Source organism: Eriocheir sinensis, chromosome 64 (genome assembly GCF_024679095.1).
Source record: "Eriocheir sinensis breed Jianghai 21 chromosome 64, ASM2467909v1, whole genome shotgun sequence".
Lineage (NCBI taxonomy): Eukaryota > Metazoa > Arthropoda > Malacostraca > Decapoda > Varunidae > Eriocheir > Eriocheir sinensis.
Genome location: NC_066572.1, coordinates 3,516,285 through 3,542,643, shown reverse-complemented (window position 1 = coordinate 3,542,643; position 26,359 = coordinate 3,516,285). Strand labels below are relative to the sequence as shown.

At 40.4% G+C, this 26,359-nt stretch overlaps 1 protein-coding gene and 2 long non-coding RNA genes across 7 annotated transcripts in view; 1 reads left to right on the top strand and 2 right to left on the bottom strand.

The window, feature by feature from the left end:
- On the top strand, positions 1-26,359 carry LOC126987319 (uncharacterized). Its single transcript, XR_007740722.1, has 5 exons — positions 1-40; positions 14,656-14,761; positions 18,602-18,725; positions 24,739-24,899; positions 26,065-26,359. It is a non-coding gene; the product is annotated as an uncharacterized LOC126987319 (long non-coding RNA).
- LOC126987311 (uncharacterized) lies at positions 6,696-8,965 on the bottom strand. The gene is made up of 2 exons (XR_007740699.1): positions 7,457-8,965; positions 6,696-7,294 (listed from the first exon to the last, which is right to left on the bottom strand). It is a non-coding gene; the product is annotated as an uncharacterized LOC126987311 (long non-coding RNA).
- LOC126987306 (mucin-5AC-like) overlaps positions 11,276-26,359 on the bottom strand; it is an 81,324-nt gene continuing 66,240 nt past the window's right edge. Inside the window, exons 10-11 of one of the 5 annotated variants that reach the window (XM_050844226.1) lie at positions 23,265-23,548; positions 11,276-12,812 (exon numbers count right to left, since the gene is read on the bottom strand). In XM_050844226.1, the coding sequence (XP_050700183.1) occupies positions 12,677-12,812; positions 23,265-23,548 (420 nt within the window). In that variant the 3' untranslated portion in view covers positions 11,276-12,676. Of the gene's footprint in view, positions 12,813-17,204; positions 17,522-23,264; positions 23,549-26,359 lie in introns of those variants that run through there. The other 4 variants (XM_050844227.1, XM_050844225.1, XM_050844228.1 and 1 more) reach the window with 4 other exon arrangements.

Genomic DNA, 26,359 nt, shown 5'->3' with positions numbered 1-26,359 from the left:
AGCGTGTCTGACTCCGGTTCGATACAGATTCACGTACAAGGTTAAGTATTTCTGTTTATTTATATGATTTTTAGGTGTCCAGGTGTGTTAATGAGTACGTGAGTTTGTTGGTTAGAGGCTAGGATTGTCTTGAATATGAGAGAGAGGGGGAGGGAGGGAGAGTGAAGCGAATAAAACAAAGCTTCGAAACAGGAAAGATTCACGTATTTGTTTTAAGTATTTCCGTTTATTTATATGATTTTCAGGTGTCCAGGTGTGTTAATGAGTACGTAGGTTTGTTTCTACACCTGTCTGACTATTGACAGGTGTGTAGGTGCGTGGGAAGGCTAATTAAGGAGTGGTAGTTGAGTTTTGTTAGTGTAATTTGCGAACCAGATTGTTACATGTTGATTTCTCGTTCATAGCTGTTGTTATTGATATCAGTTTTATTATTACTGTTATTATTTGTGTTATTAGAGAAGTATTATGTGTGTGTGTGGGGGGGGGGGGTCATTAGAGAGAGAGAGAGAGAGAGAGAGAGAGAGAGACAAACAGGGAAGTAAAGAAATAAAATAGAAGGGAAAGAAAAAAAGACGAAGAAATAAAGAAAGTAGAGAAAAGAAAGAAAAAGACTTAGAAAAAATAGAAAAGAAAAATATAGAAAATAAGACAAAAATATGGAAATCAATAGAAGAGAGAGAGAGAGAGAGAGAGAGAGAGAGCGTGTGTGCGTGTGTGCGTGCGTGTGTGAGTATACTTCAAACGTACACACGAGAATAGGATCATCATATGTACACATGGAAAAACGTACATGAAAAAGCAGTATAGAAGTGGTATCTTGTGTACGGAGAGAGAGAGAGAGAGAGAGAGAGAGAGAGAGAGAGAGAGAGAGAGACTAACGATCATAGGGTAGTTTGAGGTTTCTGAACTACACCCATACTATCGACTATGTAAATGTCTGTTTCGTTGAGGTATTATAAAGTATTTTGATGTTTTTCTATGTTATCTTGTTTTCTATTTTGGTCAAGTTACGTTTTTTTTTTTTTTTTTTTTCCAAACTTACTATGCATTTCAGCGGCGGACAAATGCTGTTTTTCGCAAATATCTCCTAAACGCATCGTTCGATCAGTATGATATATCGGCACACTACAATTAACATCCGAACCTAATTTATAGCTGATATACCACAGTCCTATATGTGTTGTGTGAGGCGTTTACTCGTGAAAATAACACAAAACCGACGCGTCATTTTGGGGCATTCGAAGGAGAGTGTGCCGCCCCCACCCACCCACCCACCTACATCCTCCCAAACTATTCCTATCCACAACTACTTCTCCCCCTTCTCGCCCTCATTATCCCTCCTCTTCTCCCCTAGCTCCTCGTGTCCCTCCCTATTTCTCCCATCACTGTGTTATATATTAGAATGTTATGTAGGTGTATATGTATAGATATGATTATTAACTAAGAGCATGGTACAATTCCGTGGAGGCAAGATGTATTTCACGTTGATAATTACTGTACAACACCTGGGTCCGCCTCGGCAGTCAATGAGTTATACCCTGCCTTTCGCTTCTCACATCAGCTATATCTAAAGGTCAAAGAGGGGGTCAGTCGGGTTCTAATGAGTGTTTCTTGAGGTTCACGGTATAGAGGAAGGGTCACACTACCACCAGGGTCATAAAACTACCCCTGAAAATGCCCACAACTCCCACGAAAGCCTTGTCAAATGAGTGTTTCTTGAGGTTCACGGTACAGAGGAAGGGTCACACTACCACCAGGGTCATAAAACTACCCCTGAAAATGCCCACAACTCCCACGAAAGCCTTGTCAAATAGGTGTTCTTGGGCGGCAAAATGTCTTATAAAATGACCCTATATAGTCTCGGGCTGGGGAAGGGGGATGGTTTGAGTAGGGGGTGAAGAGGGAAACGAGGAGTGGGATACTGCGATATTGGGGTAGGGAAGGAGTGGTCTGGGGGTTGTTCCGGGCGTTGGTGGAGGGGGTTAGACGAGTACCCCGCACTCATCCAAGTCTCTATAACACCTTAGATATGATGACAGGATTAAGCTTAATATCAGTCAGTAAACTCCTCGCATAACACAAATAGTAATGTGGTTTGTTAGCTATAAATTAGGTTCGGGTGTTAATTGTAGTGTGCTGAAATGTCATACTGATCCAACGATTTGTTTAGGAGGTATTTGCGAAAAACAGCGTTTGTCCGCCGCTGAAATGTATGGTAGGCTAATAATTGTACTACTCGTTTGGGTATTGGAAGAGAGGGGGGGGGAGGGGGGAGGAGGTAAGGTCCGTCTCTCTCTCTCTCTCTTCTATTGATTTCCCATATTTTTTCTTATTTTCTATATTTTTCTTTTCTATTTTTGTAAGTTTTGTTTTCCTTTCTTTTCTCTGCTTTCTCTATTTCTTCGTCTTTTTTTTTTCTTTTCCTTCAGTTTTATTTCTGTATTTTCCTGTTTGTGTGCGTTTCTCTCTCTCTCTCCTTCCTTTTTTCCTTCCTCCTACCTTCCTTCCTTCCTTCCTTCTTTCCTTTTTTTCTTTTCTCTCTCTCTCTCTCTCTCTCTCTCTCTCTCAATCTCTATCTATCTATCTATCTATCTATATCTCTTCCTTTGTTTCATTTCATATTTTTCATTTCTCTGCTTTCTTTTTTCCTTTATTTCTTTCACACACAAACACACACACACACACACATGGCGGGCAGTCCGGTGTTTGCGTGAGGCTGTGATTGCATTGCGGTGTTTGGAATCCTACAGTTTGTTTTCTGGAGGGGGGGGGGGGGGCAGGGAAGAGAAGGGGGGAGGGGGTGACCGTAGGATTATTTTCAAGGGGGGAGGGAGGAGGCGGTCTTACCAGGAAGCCTTACCCGGAAGTCTCACGGCGGTCTGGCTTGCCCCGCGGTATTGTGCAAGTCTATATATACCAAGTCAAGTCACTCTGCTTCAAAACTGCGACCGGTACGCGCAGGAGGCGGTTTTGGGGCGGAGCAGCGGGATGACGTCACTTGGAGCCAAAAAAAAATACCCGCCAGTTCAGGGGTGACTAAAGTTGGGGCCGTGTGTGCACTCTGGATGTGCATTCTCGCCTTCTTTCACAGCGCGTTCAGGCAAGCCACTGCCCAGAAAATATGTCTTTTTATTGTGCTATTGCGTGACTGTAATTCCAATGCCTACAAACGGCGGTGTGGGGTGTGAGGGAGGGCATGTTGAAGTGATTGATTCAAATTAGTCCGCCTTTCTTCGTTTTCTCTAAATCCCTGTTTCTACATTCTCTAGTTTGGCTCCAAGCAGTGTCACGCATAAACCACGCCTCGGCCGTGTCTCCTCCCACAAACCTGCGTATGACTTGACTTGGTGTATATAGACTTTGGTATTGTGGACTCGCTGATCAGCACAAGTATACGGCGTTGTCGATACCCCATATAGGCGGACAAAGATCTGATTCTGTACGCCGCTTCTGCTCCCCGTCTTACTCTGTGGTTGTGAGACATGGACACTGAATAGGCTTTCTTGGTGGTTCTGGTGTTTGGCCCAAGTCCGTTATATGGGGCAGGCAAGTGTTTATAGTGGCGCCATCTAGTCTTGGCTCATGCTGCCCCCAGGAACTCATTCTTGATTCACTTGGACGGTTCCTCTAGAGTCCGGGTTGATGGGTGGTCTTCAGGACAGCATGTGGGTAGTCTTAGGCCACTCGGCGGTGACTGAAAAATCCCAGGCGGCGGATTCGAACCCGCGTCGTCCAGAACTTGGTGAATATGGGCCCAGCACGCTGACCACTCAGCCACCGCCTCCCTTACCTACATCCTAAGTTTTTTTGTTCTTCCCAAATCCCCAATAACTTATTTACTTCTCATATTCACATACATAGTCTTATGGGGAAAATAGCAAATTGGCGGCACTGCCCTGACTGACTGACCTTTTTTGTACCTTACAGAGAAAATCTAAGGAATATTTATGATATATATCAGTGAACACACACACACACACACACACACACACACACACACACACACACACAGGGGGGGTCACAGTAAAACACAGGTCAGATAGGTAAGCTTTTACAAGTATAATTTTGCTCCTCAATACATACAAATAAAAAGAAAAAAATAAAGAAATAAATAGCTTTCGTCTCCCTCCCAGAACCAAACACAAAATGGATGAGTGGATTTATATGTGCTTCCTCCTCCTCCACCTCCTCCTCCTCCTCCTCCTCCTGGTGAATCAAGACAGACAAACACAAGTCGCCGGTTTTGGAAGTCGATTAAAACACCTTATTAACTACCTGCTTGGTCACATGTCGGAATGTTCGGAAAAAACATTGAATCGGAAAAGTGTAATTTAATGCAACAAAAGGTCAATCATTTAGCGAGGAAACGATTCATATTTCCGGATGACTTAGAAAAACACACATACAAGCACATGTTTTTTCCTTCACACTTTGCTGGATATGTACAGAAAAAAAAGGTGATCAATTACAGTCATCCCTCAAATAGTACAGTTTTCAATAGTTCAGTTCCAGATTTATGTGGATTTTCATAGATTTTTTTTAGGATTTTTAAATTTCTCGACGAACAGGAAATTTAGAGAGAGAGAGAGAGAGAGAGAGAGAGAGAGAGAGAGAGAGAGAAATCTATAAATGATCTTCTATGACAATCCGTATAAAACCGAACTATTGGAAACCGTACTATTTGAGGGATGACCGAACACCTAACAGAAGAAAATGCATCCATGGTTACCCTCAAAAATACCTCCCAAGCCAGATGATCGACTTGGACAATGTATAACGAAGCTTCATTTTGGATCAAGACAATGTATAACGAAGCTTCATTTTGGATCAAGACAATGTATATCAAAGCTTCATTTTGGATCAAGACAATGTATATCAAAGCTTCATTTTGGATCATACTCACGTCTTAACAAACACTGGATCTTATAATTAATTCCTGACATAAAACAACTAAAACACAGCAACGCTTAACACTAACATCTCCTTCTTTTGTGCTTCAGAATAATAATAATAATAATGATAATAATAATAATAATAATAATAATAATAATAATAATAATAATAATAATAATAATAAATAAGAAGAAACAAACATCCTGAGAAAAGTGGAAGAGGAGGAAAATCATAAGTATTCCTCTAACTCAAAGGTGGAGGGAACGGAGGAGTGGAGAGAGGGAGAGAAAAAGTGGAGGAAAAGTGGAATGGAGGTGAAGTGGAGGTATTTTTCTCTGTATAGGTGGAGGAGGGAGGGAGGGTAAACGTTCCTCTAGCTTAAGGGTGGAGGAAAAACGGAGGAGTGGAGAGAGAGGGACAGGAAAAGTGGAATGGAGGTGAAGTGGAGGGAGGGAAGAAGTGGAGGAAGTGGATTATTTTTTCTCAACCTGTACGTGGAGGAAAGGAGGGACGGAAGAGGTGGAGGTATTTTCTCACTCGAGGTGGAGGAAAGAAAGGAGGGAGGGAGGGAGGGAACAAGTGGAGAGAGTGGAGTGGAGGTATTTTCTCTCTCTCTAGGTGGAGGAAAGAAAGGAGGAATGGAGAGAAACTTGGAGGCAATTTTCTCTCTTACTAGGTGGAGGAAACGGAGGAAAGAGGGAGGAAGAGAGGAAAGTGGAGGTATCTTCTCTCTCTCAAGGCGGAGGAAAGAGAGGAAAGATGGAGGTATTTTTCTCTCTCTCTAGGTGGAGGAAACGGAGGAAGGAAGGAGAGGAACTGGAGGAAAGGAGGAAAGAGGAGGTATTTTTCTCTCTCTAGGCGGAGGAAACGGAGGAGGGAGGGAAGGAGGTATGGAGGGAAACTTTGGAGGCATTTTTTTTTTTTCAGCTGCCAATGTTTTAAAATCTCATCTGTTTGTTTGTTTGTTTGTTTCGGTGAATTAAAACACACTTCCAATCATGTACAATATATCCCTGGACCAATTATACACACACACACACACGTACACACACACACGTACACACACACGCACATAATATAGGCTTAAGGTTGTATCTGGAATGTATGTATACTTATCACACACACACACATACGCGCACACACACATATACGCACACACGTCATCACAGCTATTAAAGAACGGAAAAACTTAAAATACGCACATCGTGAGGGAAATATATATATACGCACACATGTACACTCTTTGGCATTGGCGACGCACACGGCGAGCGCTGGCGGGACGAGTAAATACGTACATAGGAAAGAAATACGCACATGAGGAAAAATACGCACATAAGAGAAAATATAAGTGAGTGAACGCATAAGTGATTGAAGGCGAAACAAACGTACACACACACGCACACACTCTCCCCCGGCGCTAACTTTTAATTTTTTTTTTTTTTCTGGAATTTTCTTTTCTTTTTTTTTCCTCATTTATTTTCTACGATCTTTTTTTTTTCCGCTGACGTTGTTTTCCTTGTCTTCTTTTTTCTTCTTTTTTTCTTTGTCACGGTTTCCATTTTTTATTTAGTCTTTTTTTAACGAGGTCATGAACTGTTTTGTTTTTGTTTTCATTTATTTGCTACGTTCTTTTTTTTTTCACTGTTTTTGTGTGAAGTTATTTTTCTCGTCTTCTTTTCTCTTCTCTTTATTTTCTCCGTCACTGTTTGAATTTGTTTTTTTTCACTGTTTTTGTGTGAAGTTATTTTTCTCGTCTTCTTTTTCTTCTTTTTTTTTCTCCGTCACTGTTTGAATTTGCCATCTTTGTTTTTTTTTCTTCATTTATTTTCTACGATTTTTTTTTTCACTGTTTTTGTTTGAAGTTATTTTCCTTGTCTTCTTTTTCTTCTTTTTTTTCAATTTGTTTTTTTTTTTCTTCATTAATTTTCTACGTTCTTTTTTTTCACTGTTTTTGTTTGAAGTTATTTTCCTTGTCTTCTTTTTCTTCTCTTTATTTTCTCCGTCACTGTTTGAATTTGCCGTCTTTGTTTTCTTTGATAGTGTTTCCATTTTTTTTTATAATTTCTTGACGTCACTTTCTTTTTAACAAGCTCATGACTCACTTTCGGACATTCGCTTCAACATTTTTTTCACTATCTGCTTCGTCACTTTCCGCTTTCATCCGTCGACATTCTCTTCCCTTCCTCCGCCCTTTCTTTGCGATCTTCATCAATCTCATTATATTTATTCTTTACATCAATCTCCGCTCCCTTTCATTTCTCTTCCATTTTCCTTCAGTCTTTCTTTCCTTCAATATCATTTTCATTTCTTTCTCATCTTCTTGTTCTTTTTCATAATCTTCCAAAAGCCAAATTCTTCTCTTCCTCGATCTAATGTTTGCGATAATCTTTCAATAAAACACCTCAAATATTCTTTCCGCTAAAACACTTAAGGCTGCGTTTTTTTTACGCTTCAAAATACTGCCATAAAACACCTCAAATATTCTTGTACTTTTCATAATCTTCCAAGAGCCAAATTCTTCTGTTCCTCGATCTAATGTTGTAATAATCTTTCAATAAAACACCTCAAATATTCTTTCCGCTAAAACACTTAAGGCTGAGGGTTTTTTTACGCTTCAAAATCTTGCCATAAAACACCTCAAATATTCTTGTACTTTTCATAATCTTCCAAAAGCCAAATTCTTCTGTTCCTCGATCTAATGTTGTAATAATCTTGCCATAAAACACCTCAAATATTCTTGCCGCTAAAACACAGAAGTTCTTTATTTTTCTTTCTTTAAAACACACCTAAATGTTCTTGTTTTTCATAATCTTCCATAAAACTCATTCATCTCTTCCTTGATCTAATGTTTGGGCAATCTTTCCGTCAAACACCTCAAATATTCTTTCCGTTAAAACACTGAAGGATGAGTTTTGTTATGCTTACTTTGTCAAAATCTTTCCATAAAACACCTCAAATATTATAGTTTTTTTCATAATCTTCCAAAAGCCACTGTCTTCTCTTCCTTTGATATAATGTTTGTGATAATCTTTCCGTAAAACACCTCAAATATTCTTTCCGCTAAAACGCTGAAGGCTGAGTTTTGTTACGCTTACTTCATCAAAATCTTGGCATAAAACACCTCATATATTCTTTCCGCTAAAACACCGAAGGCGGAGTTTTTGTTACGCTTACTTAGGCGAAACACTGACACATCACGGGGGTCATTCCACACTCCCAATTCGCTCTCGGTATAAACACAAACGCACACACACACACACATACACACGCCCACACACAAACTGGCGCTGTGGTGTTTGGTTCATTCTCGTTTAATTTGTTTCCTTTGTTTTTGGTCTGTAACGTTTGTGGGGATGTTTGTCTGATCATTTTCTTTATATTTTCATTTTATTTTCTTCATATTTCCTTTTTTTCAACTCCTATTTGTCAGTTCTTTCATTTATTCTTATTTCTTTTCATTTATTTTTTATGTATCTCTGTTTGTGTTCATTCCTCTGTTTATAATTCCTGTTTGTTTGTTTGTTCGTTTGTTTGCATATTCTTGTAAGTTCCGTTGTTTTGTTCTGTTTGTGTAAGTTTGTGTCCGTTTTGTGTCTTCTGCCATTTTTTTGCGAACGTTTAATCAAGTTTTTTTTCCATTTCATCTTCGTTCTTTTTCCCTTTTCCGCAAGCTGTCCGAAAGTCTGGATTCACTCTCTCGTTCCTCATTTCTCTTGGTTTCATATCTAGTCACTGGTCTTCATCAACCTAATCTTCATCATCGTATTCTTTTTTTCCCTTTTCCGCAAGTTGTCCGAAAGTTTGGATTCAATTTCTCCTTTCCTTGTTCCTTTATTTCCATTTTCCTCACACCTTTCATCATCATATTCTCCACCAAACATCATATTCTCCATTTTCCGTTAGTCTAGGTTCACCATCGCCAGGGGGTAGAGTGTGTCACGCAAGGAGGAGCAGAACAGGACAGGGTAGAGGCAGGGGTGTATGGTGATGGGGCGAGAGAATGGGAGGGGATAGACAGGGCTGGGGAGTGTGAGGGGGAATGCGAGAGGGGGAGATGGGGTGTGTGGGAGGAGGCGTAAGCAGAAAAGAGAAGAAGCAGGGAAGGTGTGTGAAAGGGGAAAGAGGAAAGGAGAATATGGGAGAGAAGAGGAAAGAAGGGGAGAAAGACAGGGGGAAAATGGAAAAGAGTAAGGAGAGGGAAATGGAATAGAGGGAAGGGAAGAAAAGGAGGGAAAGGAGGAAAAGGGGAGGGGAAAAAAGAGGAGGAGGAAAGGGAAAAAAGGGAGGGTGAGGAGGAGGAACAGGAAACAGGAAAAGAAAGGGAAAATAGGAAACGGGAAAAGAAATAGAAAGAATGAAGGAGAAAGAAAGGTCACAGCTACACTATCATGAGTTGTATATCAGTTTCGGACCTTTATAAATACTTCAATAAATATATCTGACTATGTACACACACACGCACACAAGCGCACATACACGCACACACGGAGGGGGGTAGGGGAAGGGGGCAGAGTCTATCGTATTGTATGGGTGAGCGTTCGATAATGTGCAAGATTATTCAAGTTTATCAATGTTGTCGTTTTCCTTTCTCTCTCGAAGGCTTAGAATCAACGGCAGACTCGATCCTTTCCTCTTACGATCTTTCAATACACTGTTAACTTGTTTTCTCTCTACGTAAGAACAGTTTGAAAATGTGCAAGCTTATTCAAGTTTATCAATGTTGTCGTTTTCCTTTCTCTTGAAGACTTAGAATCAACGGCTGACTCGATCCTTTCCTCTTACGTGCTTTCAATACACTGTTAGCTTGTTTTCTCTCTACGTAAGAACAGTTTGAAAATGTGCAAGATTGTTCAAGTTTATCAATGTTGTCGTTTTCCTTTCTCTCTCGAAGACTTAGAATCACCAGCTGACTCGATCCTTTCCTCTTACAATCTTTCAATATACTAAAGCTTGTTGTCTCTCTACGTAAGAACAGTTTGAAAATGTGCAAGCTTATTCAAGTTTATCAATGTTGTCGTTTTCCTTTCTCTCTCGAAGACTTAGAATCAACAGCTGACTCGATCCTTTCCTCTTACGATCTTTCAATACACTGTTAGCTTGTTTTCTCTCTACGTAAGAAGTTTGAAAATGTGCAAGCTTATTCAAGTTTATCAATGTTGTCGTTTTCCTTTCTCTCGGCTAATCAACGTGACGTGATCCTTCCTTTCCTCTTTCTTCCCTTCAATACACTGTAATTTGTTTTCTCTCTACGTAAGAACAGTTTGATAATGTGCAAGATTTTTCAACTATGTGTCGTTTTCCTTTCTCTCTCTCGAAGGCTTAGAATCAATGGTTATGATTTCTTCCTTCCTCTTACGATCTTTCAATATACGGTACCTTGATTTCTCTCTACGTAAGAAGACTATATTTCTCTCTGTACTTTCAATATATATTTCCTCGTATGGAGTTGATGCTAATGTTACGTTCTTGCGATCTTCTGTCACGATATCAATGTTTTGCTTCTATGTAGGAACGCACATTTTTTTCTTTCAAGTCTTATTATGCAGTGAAATTTGATGGGTTTTTTTTTTGGGGGGGTAGAATGGTATGTTTTTTTTGCTATACTTCCATCTCTCTCTCTCTCTCTCTCTCTCTCTCTCTCTCTCTCTCTCTTAGTTGTTCCTCTTCTCCATTCTCTCTTCTCTTTCTCTCTTTTTCTCTCTCTCTCTCTCTCTCTTAATAGTTATCATTTTTCTTCCTCTCTCTCACATTCGCTCTCTCTAATATTTGTTTCTTTCCCCTCTCTCTCTCTCTCTCTCTGCTTCCCACACTCTTCCTTTCTCTCTCTAATATCAGTTTTCCTCTCTCTAACTAACTCTCTCTCTCTCTCTCTCTCTCTCTCTCTCTCTCTCTCTTTAGTCCTGTCTACTCTCTCTCTCTTCCTCTCTCTCTCTCTCTAATATCCCTTCCGAGACGACAAACAGAAACACAAACGCAGCGAACAGAGGCAAACAAACAGGCTTGACAAGGTGGTGGTGGTGGTGGTGGTGGTGGTGTTTGCAGGGGGGGGGGACTTGCGCTGGACATAAGAGGCGGAAATCTCGCTACTACGCATATTATATTATTTTGCTTTCCTTATATATCTGTTAGCGGACGAGATTATATATGTGTTTATTTTGTCCGTCTGCGTCGCCTAGAGTTCGTGACGTTTATGATCTTTGGCTATACGAGGTTGTTCTACTAGTATGTGCGTTATTATATAGAGAGAGAGAGTGTGTGTGTGTGTGTGTGTGTGTGTTGGTAGAGCAAGTCTTATTATTATTATTATTATTGTTGTTTTTCTTTGTTTTATTTATTTTTTTCATTCTTGTCATTTTCTTCATTTCTTTTTCATATTCTTCAGTTTTTCTTCTTTTTCTTCTTCTCCTTTTTCCTGATTTTCCATTTATTTCTGTTTTTCTTCTTCGTTGTCTTTCTATTTTTTTGTTTTCCGATCTTTATCTAATCACTTTTCTCTCTTTTTCTCTCTATCTTTAATCAATTTCTTTCTCTTTCTTTCTCTGATCGTTTCTTTTCTACCTCTCTCTGTTTCTCGTCTACTTCTCCTTCCTTGTTTTTTTATTTCAATTTCTATTCAATTATTTCTTTCTCTCTCTTTAATCTAATCCTTTCTTTCTGCTTTCCTATCTTTCTTTTTAATCATTTCTTCTTCTGGTTCTAAGTTTCTGTTGTGTATGGCATTAGGAGAAATTGGAGGAACACACACACACACAGACGCACACACACACACACGCACACAGACGCACACAAACGCACACTAAGTACATATTATTGTCTACCTAATAAGGAATGCGCGGAAAACAACGAAGAATCAATAATGATCTCGATAACCAATCACATCGCACACACGCACACACGCACACACAGTCACGCGCACACACTATACGTACATGTGCAAAGTTTCGTGTGAGTGCAATGATCGCCGCCCCCCAACACACGCGCACACACAAACGGAAATACGCACACAAACGCACACACACACACACACACACAGTCATGGAATAATTGGCGTACACAGTGTTTCCTGAGTAGCCAATCACACGAGTCTTGGGCTTGGGGTGACCTCGGCTGACCTTTTGACCTTTCGTGCTGCAAGGTCACTCGGGAATGGCACACCTGGCAACTCTGACCTGACCTTTTTTCTCGGCCTTTCACTGCACTCGGAGTTGACCTTTACTTAATCATCCAGTCACGTGAGATGACCTTACTTTGACCTTTTTTTCTTTGGTGACCTTTTTTTTTCATCATCAACCAATCAGTCTTTCTAGATCTCAGTTTGACCTTTTCTTAATCACAAACCAATCACAGGCTTTATAGATGACCTTACTTTGACCTTTCTTTGGTGACCTTTTCTTCACCGTCAACCAACCACATGCTTCACAGATGGCCTCAACCTGACCTTCTTACAACCAATCATGTTTTTCAGAAGACCTTAAATTGACCTTCTTTCTCTCTGGTGACATTTTCTGGATGACCTCAAAATCCTTCCTTCTTACGACCTTTTCAATGTCACACACTTCTTGGACGACTTCAAAGTGACCTTCTCAGTGACCTTTTCCTTAGCGTCAACCAGTCACAAGCTTCCGAAATGACCTTAAAACGACCTTCCTTCACGATCTTTTCATTTAGTAGTCAAACGCATTTTCCGAGTGGACACAAAATCACCTCCATTCCGTCAGCTGTTCTGGTTCAGCTTTGTGCCTTGGCGGGGGTGGAGCGGCGGCTGGGGCTTGGCGGGGCGGGGTCAGCGGTGAGTGGGGGCAGGGCGGGGGCGTAGAGGCGGAGGCGGCTGGCTGGTGGCGCGTGGTGGAAGGAGGGGGTGGTTGGCGGGGGTGGAAGTGGTTCTAATCCTCCCTCTCTCGCTGGTCTCCCCTTCAGAACTGTGTGGTGGAGAGAGTGGTTAGTGGAGGTGGTGGTGGTGGTGGTGGTATTATCAGTCTCATAAGTATTTGTCTAAGTAATTTTTCAGTGATGTTAAGGGTCATATTTTTAAGCATTTTGAGGCTGACACACACATTTGATAAGGTTGCTATTTTTTTTACAATTTCCCCCTCCTTATACTATGTGAGTAAATAGGTTGAGGAATGAATGTTAATGATCTTGCTTGAGTGAGTGTGTGCTGTCCAACTTCCCAATGCAAGCATCTCCACTCTTTCATCCCTGTGCTGTCCAAATCCCTTATGCAAGAGTTAACCAGCATCTTCACTCTTTCATCCCTGTGCTGTCCAAATCCCTTATGCAAGAGTTAACCAGCATCTTCACTCTTTCATCCCTGTGCTGTCCAAATCCCTTATGCAAGAGTTAACCAGCATCTTCACTCTTTCATCCCTGTGCTGTCCAAATCCCTTATGCAAGAGTTGACCAGCATCTTCACTCTTTCATCCCTGTGCTGTCCAAATCCCTTATGCAAGAGTTAACCAGCATCTTCACTCTTTCATCCTTCTGCTGTCCAAATCCCTTATGCAAGAGTTAACCAGCATCTTCACTCTTTCATCCCTGTGCTGTCCAAATCCCTTATGCAAGAGTTAACCAGCATCTTCACTCTTTCATCCCTGTGCTGTCCAAATCCCTTATGCAAGAGTTAACCAGCATCTTCACTCTTTCATCCCTGTGCTGTCCAAATCCCTTATGCAAGAGTTAACCAGCATCTTCACTCTTTCATCCCTGTGCTGTCCAAACCCTTATGCAAGAGTTAACCAGCATCTTCACTCTTTCATCCCTGTGCTGTCCAAATCCCTTATGCAAGAGTTAACCAGCATCTTCACTCTTTCATCCCTGTGCTGTCCAAATCCCTTATGCAAGAGTTAACCAGCATCTTCACTCTTTCATCCTGTGCTGTCCAAATCCCTTATGCAAGAGTTAACGAGCATCTTCACTCTTTCATCCGTGTGCTGTACAAATCATTATGCAAGAGTTAACCAGCATCTTCACTCTTTCATCCCTGTGCTGTCCAAATCCCTTATGCAAGAGTTAACCAGCATCTTCACTCTTTCATCCCTGTGCTGTCCAAATCCCTTATGCAAGAGTTAACCAGCATCTTCACTCTTTCATCCCTGTGCTGTCCAAATCCCTTATGCAAGAGTTAACCAGCATCTTCACTCTTTCATCCCTGTGCTGTCCAAATCCCTTATGCAAGAGTTAACCAGCATCTTCACTCTTTCATCCCTGTGCTGTCCAAATCCCTTATGCAAGAGTTAACCAGCATCTTCACTCTTTCATCCCTGTGCTGTCCAAATCCCCTATGCAAGAGTTAACCAGCATCTTCACTCTTTCATCCCTGTGCTGTCCAAATCCTTATGCAAGAGTTAACCAGCATCTTCACTCTTTCATCCCTGTGCTGTCCAAATCCCTTATGCAAGAGTTAACCAGCATCTTCACTCTTTCATCCCTGTGCTGTCCAAATCCCTTATGCAAGAGTTAACCAGCACCTTCACTCTTTCATCCCTGTGCTGTCCAAATCCCTTATGCAAGAGTTAACCAGCATCTTCACTCTTGGGGATGATTTCAGGGCTTCTGTTGCCGAGACATATCTTGAACCTAACAAAATCCAGTATTCTGTTCATTATTTGTGTTATTTGTATGTATAATTATTTGTATCCTGTATAGACTGAATGTAGGCCACTGCAGTTCATGTGTGTGTGTGTGTGTGTGTGTGTGTGTGTGTGTGTGTGTGTGTGTGTGTGTGTGAACAGATGTAAATATAATATGTGCATTTATTTACAGGATAGAGTGTGCGATTCTTAAGAGTAGGAGAGACTCGGCCTGCCCAACACCATAAGAAAAAATAACAAAAGAAAGAGGAAGAAGAATGTTACCCTCCTTATACAATGTGAGTAAATAGGTTGAGAAATGAATGTTAATGATCTTGCATGAGTGAGTGAATGCTGTCCAACTTCCCAGTGCAAGAGTTAACCAGAATGTCCACTCTTTCATCTCTTTCACAGGTAAACTCTGATGCAAAATTCCTTTGTATGTATTTCCTCCTTCCTATGACTTGAACACTCTATATCGAAGCTCATGTCTCTCCTGTCCAACTTCATTATGCAAGAGTTAACCAGTATCTCCACTCTTTCATCTCTTTCACTGGTAAACTCTGATACAGCCTTCCTTTGTATTTCCTCCTTCCTATGACTTGAACACTCCATATCGTAGGTCTTGTCTCTGCTGTCCAACTTCCTTATGCAAGAGTGAGTGAGTGAGTGAGTGTGTGAGTGTGTATGTTAGTACTTACCACATGCACCTGCTGCCATGGAAAGGTGTGGGAGAGACTCGTTAGCACATACACACCTCAAGGGTAAGTCAAGCATCATCTCATTATTAGCATTATTATTATTATTGTTATTATTATTATCACTATTATTATAGAAAAGAAAATTACCTTATAGACACTCATCATAGACTAGAAAAATAGCTTGGCAACACACACACACACACACACCAGCATCTCCACTCTTTCATCCCTGTGCTGTCCAAATTCCTTATGCAAGAGTTAACCAGCATCTCCACTCTTTCATCCCTGTGCTGTCCAAATCCCTTATGCAAGAGTTAACCAGGATCTCCACTCTTTCATCCCTGTGCTGTCCAAATCCCTTATGCAAGAGTTAACCAGGATCTTTATGCAAGAGTTAACCAGCATCTCCACTCTTTCATCCCTGTGCTGTCCAAATCCCTTATACAAGAGTTAACCAGCATCTTCACTCTTTCATCCCTGTGCTGTCCAAATCCCTTATGCAAGAGTTAACCAGTATCTTCACTCTTTCATCCCTGTGCTGTCCAAATCCCTTATGCAAGAGTTAACCAGCATCTTCACTCTTTCATCCCTGTGCTGTCCAAATCCCTTATGCAAGAGTTAACCAGCATCTTCACTCTTTCATCCCGCATCTTCCCACACACACACACACATAGCATAAATATATCCTTCACTATTTCATTATAATTCTACTTTTTCTACTTCCATTATAATTTTAGCATATCACAGTGTATAGTAATATATAATGTGTCTAGCTCCTTGTTGTTGAGTTATACAATGCAGTGAGTATATATATAAGGCTTGGTACACACACACACACACACACACACACACACACACACACACAAGAAATAATTTTAAGCTATATAAATTAGTTATATGATATCCACTTCTTTTCTCTCTCACACCCTCTCTCTCTTCCTCTCTCTCTCTCTCTCTCTCTCTCTCTCTCTCTCTCTCTCTCTCTCTGTCCCTTCTTAGAGGAGGGAAAATAGTAGGAAGGGAGGAAAAAAAGAAGGGAATGGAGAAGAAATGGAGGGAAAGTGAAGGGAAAGAGGAGAGGAAGGAAGGAGAGAGAGAGAGAGAGAGAGAGAGAGAGAGAGAGAGAGAGAGAGAGAGAGAGAGAGAGAGAGAGAGATCCTAACACCATCTTAACAGAATTCACTCCATTTATCATAATATTAAAAAAAAATTAAGGCAAGCAAGGTAAGGTGAGGTAAAGTAAGGTTAGGTTAGGTTAGGTTAGGTTAGGTTAGGTTAGGTTAGGTAAGGTAAGGTTAGGTTAGGTTAGGTAAGGTAAGGTTAGGTAAGGTAAGGTAAGGTTAGGTAAGGTAAGGTTAGGTAAAGTCAGGTTAGGTAAGGTAAAGGTTAGGTTAGGTTGGGTAAGGTAAGGTAAGGTAAGGTATGGTAAGGTTAGATTAGGTTAGGTTGGGTAAGGTAAGATAAGGTTAGGTAAGGAAAGGTAAGGTAAGGTTAGGTTAGGTTAGGTTAGGTTAGGTTAAGTAAGGTAAGGTTAGGTTAGGTTAGGTTAAGTAAGGTAAGGAAAGGTAAGGTTAGGTAAGGAAAGGGAAGGAGGTGCAGGTTAGGGTAAGTGGCAGAGGTAAGGATTAGTCCATCTTAAGGGAACAGGAAGGAAAGCAGATTAGGGTAAGTGTTGGGACTATTAAGGTAAGGAAATAGTCTATCTTGAAGGCAAAGGAAAGGAGGGCTAGGTTAGGGTAAGGGCCAGAAAGGTAAGGAATCACTCAGTCTTAAGGGAACAGAAGGGAAAGGAGGTGGAGATTAGGGTAAGGTTCAAAGGTAAGTCTAGTCAGTGTTAGGTATGCAGTTTAGGGTAAGGGATTAAGGTAAGTGTCTAGTCCATCTTATTAGGGTAGGTGGCAGGAAGGGAGAGGAAGGGGAGGTTCGGGTAAGGGGCAGGAAGGTAAGGGAAGAGGAAAGGAAGTGTAGATTAGGGTAAGGAGCAAAGGTAAGTCTAGTCAATCTCAAGTGTTCATGTTAGGGTAAGGGATTAAGGTAAGTGTCTATTCCATTTTGAGGGCACAGGACAGGAGGTGGAGGTTCGGGTAGGTGGCGGGTAGGGCAAGGAAGGCAAGGAGGGTGCATAGGGTAAGGTAGGTTAAGGTAAGAGGCAGAAAGGTAACGTCAAGTCGATCTCAAGTGTTCAGGTTAGGGAAAGGGATTAAGGTAAGTGTCTAGTCCATTTTGAGGGCATAGGACAGGAGGTGGAGGTTAGGGTAAGTGGCGGGGAGGGCGAGGAGGGCAAGGGGGGAACATAAGGTTAGACAGCCCAGCACCACATCAATGACAGGCAACCACATTACCTTGCCCAGTCGGAAGCTTGCAAAGGAAGAACAAGATTGGTGAGAACGCGGTAAGGGAAATTGGGTTAGCCGAACACAGTACAGCGATATTAAAGACATTTGCCGGATAGTTTAGATGTGGTATTAGTGTTCATTAACCCAGTAGCAGCGGGGATCGTGTTTCTAAATGGTCCCCCTAAGCGAGAAAAATGAGAAAAAATCACCCCTCACACAAACCATTTTATATGTATCAAAGCATTTGTGATCAGATTATGTATCATCTATTTAGGGGGGGTCAAATCATGGCGCAAATTTGGCCCGTCGCTGCTACACGGTAAAGCCACAAATTTGGCCCGTCGCTGCTACACGGTAAAGCCACAAATTTGGACCATCGCTGCTACACGGTAAAGCCACAAATTTGACCCGTCGCTGCTACACGGTAAAGCCACAAATTTGGACCATCGCTGCTACATGGTAAAGCCACAAATTTGGACCGTCGCTGCTACACGGTAAAGCCACAAATTTGGTCCGTCGCTGCTACATGGTAAAGCCACAAATTTGGCCCATCGCTGCTACCGGGTTAACAGTTCTGTGGAGGGTTTTTTGGTATGGGAAATTTAGTTAGGAGATTATAGTATTATAGACATATGGATATAGTTGTAATTTGTGTGCGATGTTCGTATAGAAGTAATGTTAAAATGTGATGATAGGAAAGTTAGGTTAAGGTTTGGGTTTGAAATTATTAGTATATATGTGTTTTTTTTAGGTATTGTGGTATAGTTAAAGTATGTATGTATGTATTTTGTAGTGTATATTAACTTCATTATTCTTTTGTTATTTAGTCTCCTTACATATTTCTCTATCTTATTTATCTATCTTATCTTTATTTTTAAGGGTAGTTTTTCCACAGTATGTATGTATGTATGTATGTATGGTATATTTCTCTAATCTCATATCTTTTTTTTATCTATTTCCTCTCTTATCTACCTTCTCTATTATTGGGGGGAGGTAGTTTTTCCTTAGTCAAATGTATGTATGTATCATGTATGTATCATGTATGTATATATGTATAGTGTATGTATTAAACTCTATTACTCAAACATCATTAATTTTTCAGACACGGACAAGGCCAGTGAAGGGACATTGTGATTTCCGTTCCCTTCTCGACAGCTGATGGACACACACACACACACACACACACACACACACTCAAAACAAGCTCCAGCAATTCATCATGTAAGGTAAGATTTCTAAGTAGTAGTAGTAGTAGTAGTAGTAGTAGTAGACAGTCCCTTTGCTATATTATTCCATCTTATAAGTTTCATCTATCTCCGTTTCTTCTTGCTATCGTGAACATTAGAGTCCGTTCGTATTGAAATTATTATGGCAAATGTTTTTTATGTGAATGTTGTTGTTTGTTATAATGTTGAAATGTGACAAGAAAGAGGTTTAGTTAGTAATGTTTGGCTTTGAAAGTAGTGTGTGTGTGTGTGTGTGTGTGTGTATACCAAGTCTGAAGTGTCTAATCTTTTCAATCCCACTATCTTCATATTTTCTTGGTTATCTTATTTTCTTATGCACTTAATTTGTAGTTTTTCATCTTTTCTATCTTCTTATCTTCCTATTTACTTGTGTTATCTTACTTTCTTATGAACCCAGTTTGTAGTTTCATGTCTTTTCTATCTTGTTATCTTCCTATTTACTTGTGTTATCTTATTTTCTTATGCACTTATTTTGTAGTTTCTCATCTTTTCTATCTTGTTATCTTCCTATTTACTTGTGTTATCTTACTTTCTTATGAACCCAGTTTGTAGTTTCATGTCTTTTCGATCTTGTTATCTTCCTATTTACTTGCGTTATCTTATTTTCTTATGTACTTATTTTGTAGTTTCTCATCTTTTCTATCTTGTTATCTTCCTATTTACTTGCGTTATCTTATTTTCTTATGTACTTAATTTGTAGTTTCTCATCTTTTCTATCTTGTTATCTTCCTATTTACTTGTGTTATCTTACTTTCTTATGAACCCAGTTTGTAGTTTCATGGCTTTTCTATCTTGTTATCTTCCTATTTACTTGTGTTATCTTACTTTCTTATGAACCCAGTTTGTAGTTTCATGTCTTTTCGATCTTGTAATCTTCCTATTTACTTGTGTTATCTTACTTTCTTATGAACCCAGTTTGTAGTTTCATGGCTTTTCTATCTTGTTATCTTCCTATTTACTTGTGTTATCTTACTTTCTTATGAACCCAGTTTGTAGTTTCATGTCTTTTCTATCTTGTTATCTTCCCATTTACTTGTGTTATCTTATTTTCTTACGCTTTTCTTTGAGACTGTGAATGTTTTAAGTAACGTACATGACTTTTTCCAGTGTGTGTGTGTGTGTGTGTGTGTGTGTGTGTGTGTGTGTGTGTGTGTGTGTGTAGGTAGGCATAGGTCCATAGGCATAGGTCCAATGTTCTGTTCCTTTGTATTCCGTATTTATTAACCAAATATAAAATCTCAAAGGGCTGACTTGTACAAAAATAATACCTCACATATACATGACTCAAAAAATAACACCAACCAATTTAAGATGAACCAAAACACTAACAAATACGGCATCTGGAGGGCAAGGGCGTAAGGGAGGGACAGTTTTTTCTACCCTACACTGGGAAACAACAAGAAACAGGTTGCAGGGGAGAAGAGACCCTCATAGACCGGGAGCCAGGGGGGTCAGCCGAGCCGGAAAGCTAAAGAATTCTAACCCAAATAGCAATGGTCCTTGTCTCTGCCCATGCATGAAAATTAAAGTCTGCTGGGCCTGTTAAAGTTTTAGCCCCATAGCATTTATTAAGACCCTGACTTTGGACCTGATCTGAACATCACGGTAAGAGATGGAAAAGCAAATCAGATGGACAACACAAACAACTTACATTCCGACAACATTTGGCTTATGTTAACGGTTTGGTCTGTAAAATTCATAGTTCAGAAATATGGTGGAAATTTCATCTTTTAATGGAAATTAGATAACTATTACCATTTTTAAAGACCAAATTTTGTCGGAATGTATATAAGTTGTTTGTTTTGTTCATATGAGTCCCTTGCGACCATCCTACCATCTCTACCGCGATGTTCGGATCAGGACCATAGTCTGGGTCTTAATGTTCATCCTGGTATGTGAAGCCTGGCCGTGTCTTTCCCAGTGTGGACTAGATATGCGGCTGTGTCCCTTGCGCCCCTTCCCTGCCGAACACCTCAAGTATGGACGTAAAAAAAAACAGTGCTTAAAAACAGGAATCAATATAAAGTTTGTGAATAGTGCAGTTAAAATGGTATATAAACAAAAGATGAGAAACTAGGAAGAAATATATAAGCTTCCCTGCTGAACACCTCAAGTATGGACGTAAAAAAACAGGGCATAAAAACATAAATCAATATAAAGTTTGTGAATAGTGCAGTTAAAATGGAATATGAAAAAAGATGGGAAGCTAAAAAGATATATATAAGCTTTTTAAATCTTACAGGAATATACAATCACTCGTAAACTTTGTGCGAGGCTGATATGTAGAGGTGGTTCAAGAGTATGGTAGGAAAAATGAAGCGTGGGCTATCGTAGAAATAAGAAACACTACAAAAAAAATTAATATATGGTTTTTGAATCTCGGAAAAACTCAATCGCTTGTAAACTTTGTGCAGAAACTAATATAAAAAAAGGCGATTGAAAGTTGGAAATAGAAAAATAATGGATAATAATTGACTAAAAAGATGAATATAAACTTTCTAAATGTCAAAAAAATATTCAATCGCTCGTAAACTTTGTGAAAGGCTGATATGTAGAGGTGGTTGAAAACTATGATTGGAAAAATGAAGGGTGAAAAGTGCAAAGTAAAATATCGTAGAAATAAGAAACTCTACAAAAAAAAGTTAATATATGGTTTTTGAATATCGGAAAAAACTCAATCGCTCGTAAACTTTGTGCAGAAACTAATATAAAAAAAGGCGATTGAAAGTTCGAAATAGAAAAATAATGGATGATAACTGACTAAAACGATGAATATAAACTTTCTAAATGTCAAAAAAATATTCAATCGCTCGTAAACTTTGACCAAAAAACAATGAAGAAAATGTGACTAGGTAATTCAAACCCATAGATAAAAAATAATAATGAATGTACAGTTTCTAAATCTCAAAAATATTCAATCGCTCGTAAACTTTGACCAAAAAACAATGAAGAAAATGTGACTAGGTAATTCAAACCCATAGATAAAAAATAATAGGTGAATGTACAGTTTCTAAATCTCAAAAATACTCAATCGCTCGTAAACTTTGACCAAAAAAAATAATAAAGAAAGATGATTTGAAAGCTATGGATAAAAAAATAAGATGATAATTGACTAGAAATTAAGAAATGTTAAAAAGATGAATGATTTAAACTTTCTACATCTCAAAAAAGGAGGAGAATTATAAGATAGAGGAACAGGAGGAGCAAAAAGGAGAAATTAAATGACTAGAGAAAAAGAAAACAAAACAGCTGAATGATATAAACTTAAATCTCAAGAAATCGCTCGTAAACTCTGTGCAAAAAAAATCACACAAGAAAAACGCAAAAGATAACGATTGCCTTCAAAACTGTGCATGATACCAACCCAAATCCATACATCCATACATACACAACTGTTACATAATACATGACTCTCTCCTCTACAAGTATACATGTCAAACCTTCGCTCCAGACTCGGGCTAAAAAGAGTGATTGAAAAAGGAATGTATGGCAGCCTTGTATGGTGTGAAGAAATAAATATATCACAGTTATTCATGCAAAACGGATGCAGGGAAATGAAGGAGGAAGGGGAAAACAGCGACAAAGAGAGGAAGAGAAAGAAAAGAGGAGAAACAGGAGGAGGATAAAAAAGAAACCAGTGTAACAGAAAGACAGGAAGAGAAAGGAAGGGAAAAACGACAGCAACAAAGACAGGAAGAGAAAGAAAATACGAGACAGCAAAATGAAGAAAAAAAAGGAAGGGAAAACAACACCAAAGAAAGGAAGAGAAAGAGAAGAGGAAACAGTTAAAGAAAGGTTAGAAAAGGAAGGGAAAAACTGCACCAAAGGAAATAATATATAGGACAAAGAAACAAAGAAACAAGACAGGAAGAGGAAGAAGAAGAAGAACAAGAGAGAGAAGAGGAAGAAGAAGAAGAACAAGAGAGAGAAGAGAAAAGGATAGAGAAAACATGACCAATGGCACAGAGAGAAACAGAAACAGGAAAACGCAAGAAAATGTAAGAATGGGAACAGAGGGAAAGAATAAACAGCGATCGGAAGGAGAACATAGAAGAATGGAAGAAAATATATGGAGAGCAAAATGAAGGAGATTGAATGAGATAGAGACAAGTTAGAAGGAGAAGAGAGGAAGAGAAGGAGACGCAGATGAGTTAGAAGAAGGGAAGAAGAGAAGAAGAGCAAAGACAAAGAAAGAAACAGGAAAAATGAAGAAAAGGAGGAAGAAGGGAAAAGAAGAATAGAGAAAAGAAGGGAAGGAAAAGAATGAGAGAAAGAGCGAAAAGGAGGAAGAAGGGAAGGACAGAGAAAGGAAGGGAATAGAGGAGACAAAGAAAGGAGGAGGAAGAAAAGGGGAAATAAAGAAAGGAAGAGGAAAGAAGAAAAGAATGATGTGAAAAAAAGGACAAAGAAAGGAAGGCAAAGACAAACCAAACAATCAAACAATAACAACATCAAGGACACAAAATAACGAGAGGACAAATTACGACAACACACACACCTATATAGCCAGCGTCTCACCTCACAGTGGGGCCCAATCCGTCATCAATCGAAGCCGCCCGGGACAGACTCGAACCGGTTAGCGGCGCACGGACAAGCCTCTCGGTCTGCGTGGCGGCATTGACGGTGCTCTCGGCTGTGGTGGTGGTGGTGGTGGAGGTCGTGGTGGTGGGTGCTGGCGTGGTGGTGGTGGTGGTGTGGAGTGTCTGGTGGTGGTGGTGGAGGGAGAGGCTCTGGCTGAGTTGCTGTTGTAGAAGGCGGATGGTCCGGTCCTTATCCTCGAGTTGTTGTTGTAGAAGCACGACCTGTAGAATAGAGATTGTATGGAAGCCTCGTATGGTGTGAAGAAATATATCACAGTTATTCATGCTCCACAGATGTAGGGAAATGAAGGAAGAAGGGAAAACAGCAATAAAGAAAGGAAGGGAAAAAATAAACAAGAAGGCATCAAGAGAAAGAAAATTAAGAAGGGAAAACAAAGAAAGGAAGGGAAAGAAAATAGGAAACAGCAAAAGGTTAAAGAGCGACATTGTTTGTATAGTAAATTCCGTAACTGTAGGATCTGTCGGGAGGAGAATTTCACGACCGGGGAAAGACACGCAAGGCAGCACGGACAGGAATGAAACGAAGCCAAGACGGATTGACGAAGAAAACAAGGATAGAGAACACGAAATCAAGGACAGAATGAAACGAAGCCAAGACGAATTGACAAAGAAAACAAGGATAGAGAACACGAAATCAAGGACAGAATGAAACGGAGAGAGGACGAGTTGACGAGAAAAAGAAAACAGGATAAAACGAACTCACAGAAACAAAACAAGATAGAATTAGTGATGTTGTCTGTATAGTAAATTCCGTAGCTGTAAGATCTGTCAGGAGAAGGAAGACACGCAAGGGGAAACTAACAGGAACGAAACGAAGCAAAGACAAGTTGATGAAGAAAAAGAGAACAGGGACAGAGAACGCAAAATCAGGGACGCACAGAACGAGACACAGAATTAGCGACACCCATATTGTGATTTCCGATGCTTGTGTGGTGTCCGAGGAAGGAGATTGCTGTAACCCATGTCCTAGGAGAATCTGTTGGGAGGAGGTTGTTATTTCTGATGTTGTTATGTCTGTTTTCGTAGCCCGTCATTATAGAAAGCTCTGTTATTAGGACGTTGTTGTTAGTGGTGTTTTAAGATTCGTTTTGTAATTTCCATCACTAGAAATCTATTGGTAGGAGATCATTATTACTGTTATATTCATTGTGTGATGTAGTGTTGATGTTATGAGTGATGTTTGTTCACTTTGTTACTCAGGGCCATAGATAGGGAGTGATGTTATGTTCACTTTGTTACCCAGAGCCATAGATAGGGAGACCATCTGTGCTGCTTGTGGTCATGGCCTCAAGACAAGCCACCAGCAATATCAGTAGTACAATCAGTGGTAGTACTTTGTGTTGTAGTAGTATTATCTTATCAATTTTTATGAGTGTTACTTGTATTCCCAGACTGGCCATGTAACGCAACACCACCAAGCCCCAAAGATCAAACCCTGGCCCTCCAAGTATGAGTCAGGGCAGCCGACCAACACAGCCACCGATGAGCTGAAAGGTCACTGCACCAGAGGCCACTTCTGCAGCACTGTGCCTGATGCCCCGGACCCATGAAAGTGAAGTGTGAAGAGACTTTTTCACTGTGTTTTACAGTTTTCTAATGCCCATGATGCTTTGCCCGCAGCAGTGGCCACCATTTGCTGTCTCCCACACACTTCATCCCTGCACAGCCCTGTTCCCTCACAGCCCTGTGTTCCACCCTTAAGTGTTGCTGTGGCCACCCTTACCCAAAGAATGGCATGTGGCCACCTGCCACCTCAGGGTCCTCAGTGCAGAGTTGTCTGCCTCAGCCAGCAGGTATACAGTGGTCACTGTACTGTTCACTGTTCATCAGTGGCTACAGGAACACTTGTACAGAACACAGGGCTGTGAGGGGTCAGGGTGTGCCAGGCTGGAGTGTGCAGGCAACACATGGGGACTTTAATGCTGCGGCAAACCCATTCAGGAAAATAAATTTAGGCAAGTTGATTTAAGGAAATAGAGTAGAACATTGTTCTGTTTAAGAAAAATAATTCAATCACCTTTCCACGTGAATTACATGACTTAATATTACAAACTGAATAATTTAGCAGCACATGGTATTCAAACCTTAACCACGGCATCCTACCCACTGCTAATACCCTGACTATGGGCATGGCGGCTGAGTCGAATGTGCCCTGGCAGCTGATGGCACACAGCACACTCAACTTTGTGGGTGATGCATGACAGCCCCCACACAGGAAACTGTCATTAGTATCAATTTTATGCAACAACATTGATGCTTACCAGCAATAACACATCATGCTGAGTTTCAAATTAGTGTTGTCATGGACGGCTGTTGTGTTAGTGTATTAGTAACCACTGAAATCAACAAAACAGCTGTTGACAACATTAATAATCAAACTCAAACTCAGTTATAATTAACAGCATTCATCACTACTGCTGCATATTGACCTCTCTTTCGGCCACCTCTTTTGATTCTTTTTTTAGGAGCAGCGAGTAGCGGGCTTTTTTTTGTGCCCTTGAGCTGCCTCCTTAAAAAAAGATACTGCCAACTGTTTCCTGTGTGAAGGGTGCCATGTGTTATCTACAAAACCAGACAGGCCACGTGACATCAGGCTACCAGAACACGATAAAGCACACCACAGACTTACCTACCGTGACTAGTGTCCATGGTAGATACAGAACACCTGGCATAGAAATCAGTGTTAAGAAATGAGTTTAATTTTTATCGCTTTTCAGCCTTGTCTCTCGGCCGACCCAAGCCATCAAGTGTGTGTCAGCGCAGAGACACACCAGGAACACATGACAGCCCTTGGCCCCACCTCAGCGCTGCTCCTGTACTGCTACGTTGAATTTTCTACTGATGGAGAAGGGAAGAGAGAAGAGAGAATCCTGTCTGACAAGTATCTTCCTCCTCCCTTCTTCTCTTCTTTGCAACAAATAGATGATGAAATGAAGAGGAGGAGGAGGAGGAGGAGGAGGATGGAGAGAAGAAGAAAAGAGGAGGAGGAGGAGGAGGATGGAGAGAAGAAGA